The sequence below is a fragment of the Oncorhynchus masou genome, chromosome 18 (assembly GCF_036934945.1).
Source record: "Oncorhynchus masou masou isolate Uvic2021 chromosome 18, UVic_Omas_1.1, whole genome shotgun sequence".
NCBI classification, from domain to species: Eukaryota; Metazoa; Chordata; class Actinopteri; order Salmoniformes; family Salmonidae; genus Oncorhynchus; species Oncorhynchus masou.
In genome coordinates, this window is record NC_088229.1 from 52,442,958 (window position 1) to 52,461,445 (window position 18,488).

Sequence of the window (18,488 nt, forward strand, 5' to 3'; positions counted from 1 at the left end):
TGTCTCACATGAAACAAGACAGCCCTGAACAACTCACAAATTGCTTTACAGATACCCAGCCTAAAATGTCAAAGACCAAGCAATGCAGAGGCAGAAGCACAGTGACTACCTGGCTGAGCTAGGACTGACAGTGAGGACTCTAGCAGGGGTCCAGGATAAGGTAGCATGCCCGGTGATATCAGGCCAGAAGACCATAGCTGCAGTCGGAACGCCAGCCCGAGCAGGGGCTCAGGTCCTCTGGGAATGGAGACACAGGGAGAAAGGGGGTGGGGGGATTAGTGGGAGCATGCCTAAAATCACTCATTACATCAAAACAGTTGCTTTGTGAGAAGGTGTTAAAGTTCAGTTAGCCATTGTTATGTAAATGACAGCTGAAAAGTTCCAGTGACCTGGCTTTGGCCCCAAGTGAGAACAGGTCTGCTGGAGCCATGGGAGCATGCCTAAGATCACACACTTCACCAGGGCCCATATTCACAAAGCATCCAATGTTGTTTTTCGACTGTAGCACCATTGTTACACTAGTGTATACACCCTTATGTTATACTAGGGATACTGTGTTTCCATAGCTAGGACTGACAGCTAGGACTTGTGAGGAGCAGAATCAACAACCTCTGCATAATCAAAACAGTTGCATTGTGAGGTGTTAAAATTCACAGTTTGTTGAATGACCTTTTTCAAGGTCAGTCTCGCAAAAAGACGCATTCTTGCGTTCTAACTACCCGCTATTCAAAGTGCTCTGAACAAATGAAGGGAATTGTTCACAAACATTGGCACATCCTAAAATCCGATGATAGTCTCGGTAATGTGTTATTCGGTCCTTCCCTTGGTCGTATTCTCGCGGGGCAGAAATCTCAGAGACCAATTGGTAAACTCTGATTTACCACCCCAAGATATTCCTGAACAACGTCTATTTGCGTCCCTACTGGATGGAAATTACAAATGTAATGGATGTGCTCAATGCAATGGCACTTATAAATGTAGATCCTTCAAAACACCCACAAACAGGGAAATTGATCCCAATAAAAGGTGTTATTACGTGCTCCACAGTTATTTATCTTATAACTTGTCCTTGTGGTAAAAATGATGTAGGTAAAACAAAGCGCGAATTAAAACTACGTATCTCAGAGCATCATAGCCCCATTACTTATCCAGTTGCGGCCCACTTCTTGGAGGCAGGCCACTCGATTTCGTCTCTGCGTTATATTGGCATCGAACATGTCACCCTCCCTAGGAGAGGGGGTGACCTTGATAATTTATTGTTAAAACGAGAGGCTGCCTGGATCTTTAATTTAAAGACCCTTGCGCCCTTCGTCTCAACGTAGACTTTGATCAGAAACCATTCTTGTGATTATTGTGACTTTGCCATTGTAATGATTTGTAAACTTGTGTAGTCAAATTAATCTATGATCGTATGCTATCCATTTGTTGTTTGTATGCTGTTCTTTGTATGACATTTTAATATTTGATTATTAACCAATGATATGAGGCCACTCTTGGCCATGATTACAGACACCTGTGTCTTTTGACACTATATAAACGAGTCATCCCGCAGTGTTTGTGATTATACCCTGATGAAGACAGCTTGGCTGTCGAAACGTTGGTAATTAAATTTTTGCATCTGAGCTCCTAGAATGTGCAGCTCTCTTTTATTTTCAAGTTTCTACTCCGCTAGCCAGCACCTTGTCTAAATAGGTGTGCGTTTCTTTTTCTTCTAGAAAATTCACAGTTAGCCATAGTTATGTAAATGCTGGCTGAAAAGTACCAGTGGCCTGGCTTTGGCCCCAAATGAGAGCAGGTCTGCTGGAGCCATGGCCCAGGTTCTGGCCCACGTAGATGGAAACCCGAAAAGTCTGAGCCTTTTGGGTAAAGCACTGGGGTAAATCCAATATGGAAATACACCACAAGAGTAGGAGAGCTGACCTAGGGTCAGGTCCCACTAGTCAATATAATTTGATTAATGATGATCTTAAAGGAAAAACGGATCCTAGATCAGCACTCCTACTCTAAGACGCTTTGTGAATACAGGTCCAGATAAGACAAGTTGACCCTAACCCCACGGAACATAAGCTATTGCAAAATAATTACTGGGGGGTGAGAAAGGGGGTTTGGGAAACACTGTGGGCCTGTTTAGTGTCATCCCCTGGACAAGGCCAAGCAGGAGGCAGTGGTTGTGTGGCTAGCAGAGGAAGAGGTGTGCTTAGCAGATCTGAAAGAGAGGCACAACAATATTTTCATGAGAATTCAGTCCACTTGACAATTCAACAGAATTCAGTATTCTTCATGCTGATGATTTGTACATCTTGAGACAGATAGCAACACGGTACAAATATATTAAAACATCATATGGAATGTAACAGATACAGATGATGTGCATGTGGTGGTTTCAAGCAATAATGTTCATACTGATAGCTATGTCTAGCCATGCTTTTCCTGAAAATGTCTATCTGATATTACAGCTAGCTAGTTGATGTTGTTCTAGGTAGCTCACCCGAAGCAGGCTTTTCTCCTCCTCGCTGTGTCTGCAGATGCATGACGAGATGAATCAGATAGACATTTTCAGGAAAAGCAGCTCATATAGCAAGCCAATAAAATGTATATCATTGCTTTGGTTCAACGTTGACATTTAGCAAGCTTATCGAGATAAAGGGAGAATCTGAGAGATCTCCCATCTCAATAACAGTTGAATCTCATCTCGTCTAGGAACGGCATCAGCCAGATGAAGCAACTGCACATCTAATCTTCTTCCCCATCCCCTCTTGTCTTAATTTTACAGGGAGCTAGCCTGTTCTCCTCAAAACAGCATCAGCTTTGGAGCGGTTATGCTATGTGGAAACACTTGTTTTAATTTTTCCCTTCAATTCCCTCACCAACACCTTCATGTAGCTTTCAAATTCTGTGGATATCATTCAGTCATTTTAAATAATTTGATCTATGTTTAACACAGTGGAAAGTGTCCTCCCATACTGGATCCCTGGAACCCTGTTTGAAAGCACGTTCCTGAATGATGCCAGCTCATCTGATTGGTTGGAAGAAAAAGCTCTGCCCACAAGAGCTCTTTGTTTTTCTCTGCTGCAGTTTGCTTGCAGAGCAGCTCTTAAAAGTAGAGACAAAACTCTTGAGTGTGCAGATTGACAAATGTAGTTTTGATTCACAGATTGAGTTGCATGCTTGCAAATCTTATAGCATTTATTCACCTATCAAGTTACATGCTTGCAAGTGTTGTTATATTTATTCCCAAAATAAGTTAAATGTTTGAAAATATATTTTGCAAATAGAAAACTGATTAGGGCTATACAGGTGCAACTCATATTTTACATTTGAAAATCGTCCTTTACACGCCTGTCTCTAATTTACTTCCATAAGTATAGGCTTCACTATATCCTATCAGGTCGAGAGTTACACTTCCAACCACGTATCACTAGGGGGAACTAAATAGTTATGGATCAAAGGCAGGGTCCTTGGGAATAAACATTACTGTATCACAGTAAAGCTGTTTTGTTGTATGTCCGAATTAGTTACGTGCAAATGTCACACACGGAACCCTCTAGGTCTAGGTAAATAATATTATATTGATAGCACAGTGGGAAAATAGGAGAAAATGAACCATAAGTCCTTTGCGCTATACTGTAACTTTCTCTGCTTATACCTGATTGGGTTGGACAATGAGGCAATCCCCCCCCCCTTCCCTCCCCCTACAGTGACAAACACACTATCGGCTACATCTGTCAGCAAGTGCCGCAGTTCTTCAGTCTATCATCTGACTAAACGCGTGCCCAAGCAGACAGCAGCAGCTTGTGGCGCGAGCCCGAAGAACATGCGATGCATGGAGTGGTGTCCGGCGCGGGAGGAGGACAGTCGGCTTGGATCCGTTTTGGTTTTTCAAGGACACATAATTTGCATGTTTCAGTGAGCTTCTGTCATAGTGTCACATCACAACAACGATGTGAAGCCCGGGACTACATAAAAGTTGGCCAACGAGGACTGAGGTGTCAATAAATGCTGGAATGCGTATTTATTCGACTGATCTATGGACTGTGATGTATCTTTTTTGTTATCACTATTAATTCACCTACGTGCAGGATCATCTCATGACGAGCAAGTGAATATTATTGCATCTCTTGGATAGTGGTGCCAAGCCTGCGTAAAGCCTATTTGGTTCAGCGCAAATCGCTCATTATGTCTGCGATACGCAGGAAATTTGGCGAGGACTACGAGGTAGTGAACACCAAACGGGACATGACTGTCTCTGCACCCGTGAAGAGAAAGCGCCAGCGGTTTGTGGAGAAGAACGGCCGCTGTAACGTCCAGCATGGTAACCTTGGCGGGGAGACAAGTCGATATATCTCCGATCTTTTCACCACGCTAGTCGACCTGAAATGGCGGTGGAACCTACTCATATTTATATTAACCTACACGGTAGCCTGGCTGGTTATGGCATCTATGTGGTGGATAATAGCTTACATCCGTGGTGACATCAAACCACAAGGCCACGACTCGTCATACACCCCGTGCGTCGCGAACGTCTACAACTTTCCGTCCGCTTTCTTGTTCTTCATTGAAACAGAGGCTACTATCGGCTATGGTTACCGCTACATCACAGAAAAGTGTCCGGAAGGCATTATTCTTTTTCTCTTCCAGTCTCTCCTGGGTTCTATAGTGGACGCATTTCTTATCGGCTGCATGTTTATCAAGATGTCCCAGCCAAAGAAGCGCGCGGAGACTCTCATGTTTAGCCAGGATGCCGTTATCTCGCAACGGGACGGGAAGTTGTGTCTCATGTTCCGAGTGGGGAACCTGCGGAACAGCCATATGGTGTCGGCCCAGATCAGGTGCAAACTTATCAAGGTAAAATGTTTTCAAATGTTCCAATCGTCTCCTCCATTTTTCTCTCATCCATTTGGGATGTTATGCCAATACTATTGTGAAGCGACTGCTGTGCGTCATAATGTGTGTTGCACAACTCAAAACTTATAGCAGATTTTAGGTCAGTTAAAGTCCTATTTAGTCAATTCAAGGGATGAATTGTGTTTTGGCCATTGTTTTCTATGAGGGCTTTTCAATCATTTAAATTCATTTATCCTCCAGTATCGACTAAATTCCCAGTGGGCCACTAAATTATATGTCCTGGCAGGTTACAATTACTGCCTTAGGCTGCAATGTGTGTTTTGGAATCAAAGTGGAATTAGTTCAAAATTGAACTAATAAAATCGATATAACTCTCTCTCTCTCTGTGTGTAGTGGTCTGAGTGTGTGATTGTGCATATGTGAACTGCAGTAGCAGTGAGTGGGGAAAATCACTGGGGAAGCCAAGCCTGATGAGACCTGATAGTTCATATGCCTTGCGACCGTGAGATATAGGCCTAAGGCAGATACAATTTTTAAAAAGACACAGTGGCAGAATAAATTCAACCACACTTTGGTTTCATCACAAAACCTGAGAGCAACCTTTGTCCGGCGAAGTCTACAAAGCAGGGGCGAAAATCAGATATCAACTTTGGAGGGGAGAATTACATTACATTTTCTCAAGAGAAATTCCTCAGGGGACACCAAAAGTAGTGCTGTAACACAGCCTACGTTGTAATATGTTAATAAATGTATGTTGAGGAACTATAATTACTACTACTGGATAATTGATAGGTAGTTAACTGGAAGGGCTGTCCCAACTTGTTCAAATGTTTAAATCGTTCTAGTACTACTAATACTATTAGTTATAGCAGTGTTCCTTATCAGTCCAGTATGTACGCAGGTATTTGTATTTACAACCAGCTATACCAAGAAAGTCCAGTAGGTGGCAATGGTACTGTACACTGTGTATGGGTGCATTTTTCGTAAATACAATGGACATAGTGCGATCTCATCTAAAATAATCTCCATTGAGAACCATCACAAAGTTGGTCTCCATATTGATTTGACCTTTTTATTTGACTTTTTCTGATACATTTATATAGTCATTAAATATGTGCCACTGGCCTGAGTGTACGACAATAGCTTTACAAGAACAAAAAGTTCAAAATAAGTACGGTTTTAAAAGCGAACGAACTACTTCAATGAATAGCACAAATAAATCAACCAAAATATCCTTCAAAAATACTTATTTATTGTTCAGTCAGTGTCTCAAGTCTTCAAACAACAGCTATGGACAAGTATGTCACACAAAGTGTGCAATTTTAAATAAAATAACATAAAATAAATCATTAGTAAGTGTACTGTCATGTACTAAAAACTGAAAACTACTAAACAAAATATCAAATATCATACTATACACCAGGGGTTCTCAAACAGGGGTTTGTGGACCCCTAGGGGTCCCTGGTGTAATTGCAAGGGGTCCGTGAAATAAAAAAGTGTAATGAACGTATTCAATACCACAAGGATTCCAGTAACTTTACATATAATATAGAGGGGGTGGAGGTCTCTGAGGACCACTCAAAACCTTGCCTGCCTTGCCTCAAAATATGCAGGGGTTCCAGTAACCAAAAAAGGATGAGAACCACTGCTATACATACTTCTGAACAAAAGAACCATACATATGTTTGCGGGTTTCAATGGATCCAACAAATTCCTGGCAGATATTTTCCCTCAAGACTGTCCAGCCTGTCTTTATGTACATTACAGACAACTACGCCGTTCAGTCTCTCTTGGCTCATGCTAAACTGAAGCCAAGTCTTCAACCTGCGGAGTGCACTGAAACTCCTCTCATCCTCACACGAAGACACTGGCACCACAAACAAAATTATGATCAGCACCTCAACTTGGTCAAATAACCCCCGCACCTCCACTGGAAGCCTCCTAAGGACCTCTGCTGCCTCTCCACTGCTGCTACAGGGGTATTTGTTGCGAAAGAGAGGCAACTTCAATGAAAGATAATCTATGTTCAGCTCAGGGTACTGATCTAGAGACTCATCCAACTCCCCATGAGAAGCACTCTTTCCAACTTTTGCAGGATGTTTAGACTGTCCTGTTCAAAACGTCCGCCAAACTGAACCTCCACACCATCCAAGACGTCAAAAAATTAGTAGTGATCCACTGCTTTGCCAGCAAATCGTCTTGAGTGTGTCTCAATGGATTCCATGGAGTCAATCAATGTTGCTTTCTCATACAGTGCAAGGGAGCTTTCATCGTTTGTCTTGTCCCTAAGAGATGACCGCACACACTCGACCGCAGCCTGCATACCAGAGACAGTCTGAGTTTTCTTCTGCAGTGAAATGTTTAGGCACTCAAGCTCTCCAAGAACATCAGAAGCAAGTGTGAGGCCCCACATAGTCTTGCCTTTACTGAAGTGCTCAAATAAGCCACTGGCAGTTGAAGCTATCTTGGATGCAGTTTTTGCCATCTCCTCTAGGCTGCTTAGTACCCGCTCATACTGCCCTAGCGCAGATCTAATAGCAGTATTCCGCACAGTCCACCTTGTTGGACATAGGGGTTTCAGGGTGGTCAGATGTGTATCTTTGGACGTGGAAATTGATTCAAACATCCTCTTAAACTTTCCTGACTGGCCATAGAGGACACCGAACTGATGGACCCAAGAAAAGGAATCCTGGATTAGTGGGGAGGCTGAGCAGCCAGCCTGTGTAATCAGATTTACACCTTGTGCTCCACAATGCACATAGAGGGCTAATGGCTTCTGCCTCCTCACAATTTCCTGTGCACCTGTGTATTTTCCTGCCATGTTTGAGGCACCATCGTAACTCTGCTCACCTAAGCCAAACATGGGCAAATTGAGCCTCAACAACACATCAGTTGCCACTTTCGCAATGCCCTTGTCTGTTGCCTCCGCCCCTTTAAACTCCTTGTGAAGGATAAGGTCATGGTCAGACACTCTCCTGTTCAGCACCAATGACATCTTGAGTACCATCATCAATTACTGAAAATTGTACAACCGGAAGAGACCTAATCTCAGCTGCAATGTCTCGAATGACTGTATTGGCCATGATGTTCAGAATTTCATTTTGTGCTTTGGGGCCTGTGTACATTGTGGTACGCTCTGTTAACCACTTCAGTACAATGGGATCATCCTCTTCTGCCCTAAGTTTCAAAAGCTGGTATAAATTGCCACTACATGCCGCACCGAACAACAAATATTCGTCAAGCAATGCCTTTCGTCCTCCTGCTGTTTACCCCATGCGCTGGATAACTGGGCGTTGATTGGATTTCGCTGGTGTGCTGTTACAGTTACAAAAGTGGCGGTGGGTTTGGCAGTTTTGATGTGCTGTGAATTTTTCAATGGTTTTTCTCCAGTTCCTAAATCTTGCACTAATGAAGGCAGCATCCACTCTTTGGCCAACAGATGGCCTGCTGGAAAACCCTTGGCTACAGTGAAAACACAACACTCCTCTTATTGATGGATTATAATGTAGCCAGGGGAAATCGTGAAACCAATTTCTCTTGAAACGTCAACACTGTGGCTGATATGGTTTTGTGCCATCACTGAGGTAACTGGAGAATGCTTTGCCACTGTCCCCTATACTGGTCCTGCTGGAAACAAGATTGACACCTAGTCCTGCCGTGGCTGTGACACTGTCCTCTGAAGTCTCTGTCCCTTGCTCTTTCTCTTTCACCACCCTCACCGACTCACAGTCTGTCTCCTAGAAAATAAATACGGTGTTTGCCGTACTCCTAACTACTGGTACCCAAAACTACACAATTAATCACAACAGAAATACCATTGTCAGTCACCAGTTTAAGTTGAGAGTGGGGGTATCCATGGCATTTTCCAATTATTTTACAAGTCTAAAAAAGAGAGAACCTTTCAAAATGTTGCCAAACAAAGACTCCCTGTCTCTGCCAGTCTGTCCCTGCCTATCTGTCTCCAGCTCTGCTGTCTGTGTGCCATCTGTTTCGGTGTACTGAATAATGCTCCAATGTCCGTCTTTAAAAAAAAATTCAGCCATTTTTCTACCTGGCTGGCTACACACACAGACACACAGACAGACACACACACACACTGTGCAGGTTATTTACAGTAGGAGATGGGCTTCTATCATCAGTTATCTTCTATCATTCTATAATGGGCTTCGATCTATAAGGTAGCTAGCTAGTCAGCCAGCAAATGTGAAACGGATTGCAGTGACAAGGGTTGACAGCTGTATGAGATCACCATTTACACAACGCATGCTGCAACCTTTTGTAATTTTAATATAGTTCATGTTTTTGTCTTCTATTGGCTGGCTTCCCCCAATAGCTGCATTTGCAGAGCTAGCGAGCAGCAGTTTTGTTTCTGTGGTGTTTGCTATAATCTTTGCTATCGTCAGTTTTCTTCAAGATCGGCACACAGGTGCTTCAAAGTCCCCTAGCGACAATTTAGTCGAGTGTAGTTCTGTTCAGTTTGGAGTTCTGTTTATCGCTAACCTTATCACAGGGACTTCGAAGCACTACAGCTGCATGCTGATCTTGGAATAAACTGACGATTGCAAAGATTCCATCTTTGACGACACCACATAAATTACAGTTTTTTTCGATTGCTAAACGACAGTGGGCACAACTGGAGTCACATGTGCAAAACTCTAACTACAGTCTGCACTACCAACAGTCACCTGAGCTAAACAGTTCACATCACCTGCAAAACTCATTCCAAGCAACACAACTCTTAACACATGGCTCAAACACGCTCAGTGCAGCCAAACACTATGCACAACCCTCACTGAGATAACACACACTGTCACTCAGAACACACTGAGAGTAAAAACACTAGCATCAAACACCAATACAGAAAATACAAACTTTTCATCTTTACAGTTTGAACAATTTCAGTGACTTCATACAAAGTAATATTTTCTTCAAAGAAAAGAGTGACATTCTTTCACATGATTTATTACAATTTTTAGAACATAACAATTCTTTAAGGTAAATGAAAATTAGCAGTTTGCTTCAATAGTCTGTAGTAATTTACGGAATTACAGTAATGAGAAAAAAAAGGTAGAAACTAAAAGTACATACTGTAATTCGAACAAATAATTGAGGGGCTAATCCTGCCTCTCTCTAGCATCAGGCCACAGGTTTTCTTCAACATCACATCTAATGTTTTCTCTTGCCATGCACCTGGGGAAGAACCTTCTGGAGTGCCTTATCCATCCCTGGCAGTCCTCTGGACTCGTGTCCTCACATCCGGCACGCATGGCTTCCAAAAGAGACATTTGGTCATGTGGGTGGTGACCAAACACTTTCCACCTCCAGGCAGAGAAAAACTCTGAGGAAGGGTGAATATGCAGGCAGGTACAAAACCATAAATCTGTGATGTGCTGCAAACCAATCTGTGACTGCTGCAGAGTGGTGAAAAGCAACGTTATCGCAAACTATGACAAAAACTTGGGGGTTTCCTACTGGCTCCCCTGTTCTGCTGGCACTAGCTGAGCATAGAGCTGTTATAGGAAAGCTATAAGCCTTTCTGTGTTGTATGGGCCAATGAGTGGTGTGTTGAGAAGCAAACCATCAGTGGCCATTGCAGCACACATGGTGATATTTCCCCCTTTGGCCTGGAACCTCCACAGTGGCCCTTTTACCTATAACATTCCTTCCTCTGCGCCGTGTTTTGGCAAGGTTAAATCCAGCTTCATCGATAAATACAAATGAATGTGGTCTTTCCAGTGCTTCCACCTCCATTACTCTCTGAAAAACAGTAAGTGCACAGTTTTACTGTAGAAATGCTAGTGTTTTTTTACTGTAAATATTTTGTATAGCTGTGTACGTAACCTCAGACGTCTTACCTGGACATATTGGTATCTTTGCTCTTTTACCCGTTCACTGTTTCTCTCGAACGGTACAGTGTATAACTGTTTCATTGTAACTTGGTGTTTCTTTAGGACTCGAGCAATAGTTGTTGTGCTGACAGAATTAACATTTTCAAATATATCATTATCAGCCAGCACTGTATCTTGAATCTCCTGCAGTTTTATTGCATTGTTGACAACAACCATGTCAACAATAGCATTTTCCTGCGCATCTGAAAATATTTTTCCTCTTCCCCCTGTTGGGGGCAGCCTTTGGGTCCTGTTGTAAAAATATATTTTACAGTCAAACTTACTGTAATATATATCTGTGTAAATATTCTATAATTGCAATACAAAATAGATTCCTGTAATGTTTTCATTTACTGTAAGGATGTAACTCTCACCTGTTTGTATGATGGAAAATTCTCATTACAGATGCCACTGTGGATCTTTGCTGATTGGGTTGCACCCTCAACCCTGCCTCTCTCAATGAGAGACCATGGTTCACGACATGGTCTATAAGTGTAGCCCTTATTTCATCTGAAATAACAGCTCTTTGTCTTCTTTGTCTTCCTCCACGCATCCGCCCTCTCCCTGCCACCCTTCTCCCTCCACGAACCCATCTTCCTTGTTCCATTTACAAAATGAGTCTTTCTGAGCTCTACCTATATATACTGTAATATGTGTGTGTGTTCACTAACAAGTCTAAAACAAGACACCTGCTTAGCCTTTCAGCTGAAATTGCAATCAGCAGTGTTTGAAAGGCACAAGGCTGAAATCTATTCCGTTTTGAATGTGTGGTTCACAGTTTTGACAGCAGTGTGTTAGCATTTGAAAAAAGTGCTGTAAATCCACAGTGTTGTGCAGGTTGTGGTTAAAGTCATGGGATAAGTGTGTAGAGTTTTGAAAACTGTGTTCAAGCAATGAAAAACGAACTAGAGTTTGGTCCACATGAACTGCTGCTGTGCAGACTGTAGTTAAGAGTTTTGCACATGTGACTCCAGTTGTGTCCACTGTCGTTTAGCAATCGAAAAAAACTGTAAATAGGAACTAGCTAGCTTGCTAATGTTTGCTTTAGTTTGCTTGCTAGCTCTGAAAATTCAGCTATTGTATTGTGTGAACCCTGCCAACGTAAAACAAAATCGCTATGGTGCGATTGACTGGATTAACCTCACGTTAGTTGCGTGCATTGAGTGCCTTTCAGACGGTAGACACGAACCCTCTGTCACTTTGCCAGCTAAGGAACACTACATTGCATTGCTAACTTCTCTCATTGACTCAAATTCAAATAGCTGCAAACACTGGTTGTTACTGTAGGTAGCTAGCAAACATCAGCTAACATAAAGAGTGGCCTGTAATTTAATACAGTGGAAATGAAGACAGGTGACGGTTATAGATGTGTTTTCTTGTATTGAGTGGTAGAAGTAAAGAAATGTCTAACATATCCTTTGTTTGAACTACTTACTGGAGGTCAGCCACCAATGACAGACTCTGTCAGATTCACTCACATGCACAGTACCTGCATCATGTGCCACTGCAGAGGGCTGGGGGGTGGGAGGCAGTGGATCAAACCACTGCGAGGCAAAGGGTGGGGGGGTCGCATTCTTTTGAAACTTAAAAACGCGCTATTAAGTGGCTATAATCAGTACAAGCGCTTTCATTGCATATTATTAATATTATTGAAATTACATAGTTATGTTTACAGTTATATATTGGGGGGGATAAATCATATTTTCCCCTGGATGGGGGGGTCGTGTCCCCCCTGGAATTTACGCCTATGCTACAAAGTATATTGCATGTAACAAACAGTTACATGACCTACAGCATGGTCAAGCAAGTTAATGTTTCCGACATTTTCGGACCACTAAACAACTATTCTTTTAGACGCATGGAGAGTTACCGCAAGTTGCTAAGAAAACAGGAGCTGCCTCCACTATTCCAGCACCATTTCAACTTCAACATTTCAACATCTTCAAATCACCTATGTTTAGTCTAATACAGTGACAACAAAAACTATTTAGTCCAATCAACCTAAACTAAATATGATGTGGCTGTCCATGGTTCTGATTTCTGTGTGTGTGTGTGTGTGTGTGCGCGCATTCGTGCAAGGAGAAAAAACATTTTGACACTCACCTACTTGTAGAAAAACTCCAATGCCATCCTCTTCTCTTTCATGTTGACGAAACTGTCTATCACTCTGTCATACAGTGCACACTTTCATTTTTTGTTGTCCTAGGCTACATGGCTAAAATGCTTGCTCGCTAGCCTAACTTCCTTTCATGGGCAATGTTAGGTAGTTAAGTTAGCCTTCTACATCTAGCTACATATTGAACTTCCACTCTCTCAGGCCAGGGGCACAATGTATGCACAACGAGTTTCTATCAAGTACGTATCAAATCAAGTTTTATTAGTCACATGCGCGGAATACAACCTTCCAGTGAAATGTTTACTTACGAGCCCCTAACTAACAATGCAATTTAAAAAATATATAGACAAGAATAAGAAATAAAAGTAACAAATAATTAAAGAGCAGCAGTAAAATAACAATAGCGAGACTATATACAGTGGGGTACTGGTACAGAGTCAATGTGGTTAGTTGAGGTAATATGTACATGTAGGTAGAGTTATTAAAGTGACTATGCGTAGATGACAACAGAGATTAGCAGTGGAGTAAAAGAGGGGGGGCAATGCAAATAGTCTGGGTAGCCATTTGATTAGATGTTCAGGAGTCTTATGGCTTGGGGGTAGAAGCTGTTTAGAAGCCTCTTGGATTTAGACTTGGTGCTACGGTACCACTTGCCGTGTGGTAGCAGAGAGAACAGTCTATGACTAGGGTGGCTGGAGTCTTCAACAATTTTTAGGGCCTTCCTCTGACACCGCCTGGATAGAGGTCCCGGATGGCAGGAAGCTTGGCCCCAGTGATGTACTGGGCCGTTCGCACTACCCTCTGTAGTGCCTTGCGGTCGGAGGCCGAGCAGTTGCCATACCAGGCAGTGATGCAACTAGTCAGGATGCTCTCGATAGTGCAGCTGTAGAACCTTTTGAGGATCTGAGGACCCATGCCAAATCTTTTTAGTCTCCTGAGGGGGAATAGATTTTGTCGTGCCCTCTTCACAACTGTCTTGGTGTACATGGACCATGTTAGTTTGTTAGTGATGTGGACCCCAAGGAACTTGAAGCACCTAACCTGCTCTAATACAGCTCCATCAATGAGAATGGGGATGTGACCTGTCTTCTTTTTCCTGTTGTCCACTATCATCTCCTTTGTCTTGATCACATTGAGGGAGAGGTTGTTGTCCTGGCACCACACAGCTAGGTCTCTGACCTCCACCCTATAGGCTGTCTCATCGTTGTCGGTGATCAGGCCTAACACTGTTGTGTCATCGGCAAACTTAATCATGATGTTGGAGTTGTGCCTGGCCGTGGAGTCATGAGTGAACAGGGAGTACAGGAGGGGACTGAGCACGCACCCCCGAGGGGCCCCTGTGTTGAGGATCAGCATGGCGGATGTGTTGTTACCTACCCTTACCACTTAGGGATGGCCCATTAGGCAGTCCAGGATCCAGTTGCAGTGGAATTTGTTTAGTCCCAGGGTCCTTAGCTTATTGATGAGATTTGAGGGCACTATGGTGTTGAATGCTGAGCTGTAGTCAATGAATAGCATTCTCACGTAGGTGTTCCTTTTGTCCAGGTAGGAAAGGGCCGTGTGGAGTGCAATAGAGATTGCATCATCTATGGATCTGTTGGGGCGGTATGCAAATTGGAGTGGGTCTAGGGTTTCTGGGATAATGGTGTTGATGTGAGCCATGACCAGCCTTTCAAAGCACTTCATGGCTACAGACGTGAGTGCTACGGGTTGGTAGTCATTTAGGCAGGTTACCTTAGTGTTCTTGGGCACAGGGGCTATGGTTGTCTAAAATAGGTTGTTATTACAGACTCGGACAGGGAGAGGTTTGAAAATGTCAATGAAGACACTTGCCAGTTGGTCAACGCATGCTCGCAGTACACGTCCTGGTAATCTGTCTGGCCCTGCGGCCTTGTGATTGTTGACCTGTTTATAGGTCTTACTCACATCAGTTCGGAGCGCGTGATCACACAGTCTTCTAGAACAGCTGGTGCTCTCATGCATGTTTCAGTGTTATTTGCCTCGAAGCGAGCACAGATGTAGTTTAGCTTGGTAGACTCATGTCACTGGGCAGCTCTCGGGTGTGCTTCCATTTGTAGTCTGTAATGGTTTGCAGGCCCTGCCACATCCAATGAGCATCAGAGCCTGTGTAGTACAATTCAATCTTAGTCCTGTATTGATTCTTTGCATGTTTGATGGTTCGTCGGAGGGCATAGCGGGATTTCTTATAAGCTTCCAGGTTAGAGTCTCTCTCCTTGAAAGCGGCAGCTCTAGCCTTTAGCTCAGTGCGGATGTTGCCTGTAGTCCATGGCTTCTGGTTGGGGTATGTACGTACGGTCACTGTGGGGAAGACGTCATCAGTGCACTTATTGATGAAGCCAATGACTGATGTAGTGTACTCCTCAATGCCATCGGAGGAATCCCGGAACCTATTCCAGTCTGTGCTAGCAAAACAGTCCTGTAGCTTAGCATCTGCTTCATCTGACCACTTTTTTATTGATCGAGTCACTGGTGCTTCCTGCTTTCTTTTTTGCTTGTAAGCAGGAATCAGGAGGATATAATTATTGTCATTATTTGCCAAATGGAGTGTGAGGGAGAGCTTTGTATGCATCTCTGTGTGTGGAGTAAAGTTGGTCCAGAGTTTTTTTCCTTCTGGTTGCACATTTAACATGCTGATGGAAATTTAATAAAACATATTTAAGTTTCACTGCATTAAAGTCCCCGGCTGCTAGGAGTGCCACCTCTGGGTGAGCGTTTTCTTCTTTGCCTATGATAGAATACAGCTCATTGAGTGTGGTCTTAGTGCCAGCTTCAGTCTGTGGTGGTATGTAAAACAGCTATGAAAAATACCGTTGAAAACTCTCTAGATAGTAGATAGTGTGGTCTAAAGCTTATCATGAGATACTCTACCTCAGGCGAGCAATAGCTCGAGACGTCCTTAGATTTCGTGAACCAGCTGTTGTTTACAACAATACATTGTCCGCCGCCCCTTGTCTTACTAGTTACTAAATCAAATTTATTTATATAGCCCTTCGTACATCAGTTGATATCTCAAAGTGCTGTACAGTAACCCAGACAAAAACCCCAAACAGCAAGCAATGCAGGTGTAGAACTACTGTTCTATCCTGCCGGTACAGCGTATAACCAGCCAGTTGTGTGTTGGTAGTGACTCCATGAAGCATAAGATATTACAGTTTTGAATGTCCCATTGGTAGTTTAATCTTCCTCATAGGTCATCTATTTTATTTTCCAAAGATTGCACGTTTACTAGCAAAATGGAAGGAAGTGGGGGTTTATTCAATCACCTACAAATTTTTAGAAGGCAGCCCTTTGGCCCCTTTTTCTCCGCCTTCTCTTCACACAAATCACAGGGATCTGGGCCTGTTCCTAGGAGAGAAGTATATCATTCACGTCGGGGTTGTCAGACTCGTTAAAGGAAAAAAAGGATTCTGCCAGTCCGTGGTGAGTACTTGCAGTCCTGATGTCCAGAAGTTATTTTCGGTTATAAGAGACGGAGCGGCAACATTCCGTAGAAAATAAGTTACCAAATAAGTTACAAACAACGCAAAGAAACAAAGAAAAAACACAATTGGTTGGGGACACATAAAACATGAGCCTTCTTCTCCGGCGCCATCTTAAATCATATGCTCGTATGCTTTCCATGGGATGTGATTGCAATGAAGCCAAATGTAAACTGGCTTCCCTTGACACTTTTTTTTGTGCGCCAGGACCATTCACAGTTGAGCTCACTCAGTTTAGCTCAAGGCTGATTGGCTATTATTATTGTTTTTTTATCAAGGGAGTCTAGATGCTTGCAGGCTTTCCTGGCGTTCAATACTACGGGCGGCAACAATGTCATACTCTTTTGGACCAGACAGCATCAGATAGATGGCCTGCACATACAGAGACAAAGGGGCACTGTTTCGCTCGCTCTGAGATACATTCAGCCTCTTGCGAATTTAATGAAAATTATGAAACACAGAGAGACGAAAGATACATTATTTTATGGGTTTTTTTCTTGGCCAATTTTTGGGGGACGCCTGGCTTCCCTTGGCATCCATGAATACACACCACTGGTGAACTATCATATATGTCACTGATGTGCTATGCTGATGGAATCACTTCTTGATGTGTGAACGGCCATTTCATATATTATTATAACTATTTTTTTTACTTTTACCCCTTTTTCTCCCCAATTTCATGATATCCAATTGGTAGTTACGGTCTTGTCCCATCGCAACAACTCCCCTAAGGACTCAGGGAAGGTGAAGGTCGAGAGCCATGCGTCCTCCGAAACACAATCCAGCCAAGCCACACTGCTTCTTGACACACTGCTCACTTAACCCGGAAGCCAGCCGCACAAATGTGTCGGAGGAAACACTGTCCAGCTGGTAACCGAGGCAGCTTGCAGGCGCCCGGCCTGCCACAAGGAGTCGCTAGAGTGCGATGGGACAAGGAAATCCCGGCCAGCCAAACCCTCCACTGACTGAGACGACGCTGGGCCAATTGTGTGCCGCCTCATGGGTCTCCCGGTCCCGGCCGGCTGTGACACAGCCTGGGATCGAACCCCGGTCTGTAGTGTAAACAATCGTGAACCGAGAACGGTCATTTCTGTCAACAATCTGCTGTGTCTGACTCAAAACACACCATATGGGGTCATCAAATGAATCCTACAGACGAAGAACCATATATGTGACAATTTTTACATTTTAAGATAATCAGTTATTTTTACATTATTAATTGTGTGTACCACATTAGGTGTTTTATGGTTGACAAATAATTCACCATACCCATATCTTCCAACAACAATTTATATTTTTTTGTTATTTCAAATAATACTTTTTTTAGTGCCATTTTAATTTTTAGAATGTGGAAGAACAGTATATGTCCAGTGATGATTTCAGTTTGTGGAAGAACAGTATATGTGACATTTTGCATGACTCTTGTAAGATATCCTTTTTTAACACCTGATATGATGTTTTAAGTACTTTCAAGTACAGATGCCCTTCAAGGAAATAACTTAAATGCAATATGCAGTTAATTAATTTGTATGGAGGTTCATTTAAAGGTGGTCTATCAACTTTAGCACTGATGACTATTCTTAAAAGTTGAGTCATGAAATCTTAGTCTCATTTAAAATTAAGCCCTCAATGTGAACATACCATAGAACTACAAAAATAGATTACAATTAATTCAATCAAAGCAAGCACAACTTGTAAATATCAAATATGGATCAATGTGATGTGCCAATATGCAGGTCCCTAAGGTCAATATTACAAAACGTTCAGAAAACCATTCTCTTTGTGTTTAACACTATGATCAGCAATTAAGTTTTCAACAGAACACATTGTATATAACATTTTCTACACGAGGAACAACATCTTAAAATTAAATTAATTCAATATATTGTGCTGGTTCAAATCATACACAAATTGATTCACATAGAAAACACCTACTATACATTTAATTTCCTACAATAGGGGTGACATGTCTTCTGAAATGTATTCAGATTCAACATACTATACAGGTTCAGGGGATCATAAACTCACAGAAAAAACAGTTAATTATGTAGCTTGGTTTAACAACAAATTATTCACTGCAGTGATTCATAAAGAGCGTGCAGCAGCTGGCAAGTAGTTGAGCATGGTCATCAGATCTTG

At 42.6% G+C, this 18,488-nt stretch overlaps 1 protein-coding gene across 1 annotated transcript in view; it reads left to right on the top strand.

The window, feature by feature from the left end:
- The first annotated feature begins 3,767 nt into the window (after positions 1-3,767).
- Positions 3,768-18,488, top strand: part of kcnj19b (potassium inwardly rectifying channel subfamily J member 19b) — a 31,576-nt gene continuing 16,855 nt past the window's right edge. The window contains exon 1 of the mRNA XM_064923656.1: positions 3,768-4,845. Coding sequence (XP_064779728.1) covers positions 4,177-4,845 — 669 coding nt within the window. The 5' untranslated portion in view covers positions 3,768-4,176. The remainder of the gene's footprint in view (positions 4,846-18,488) is intronic.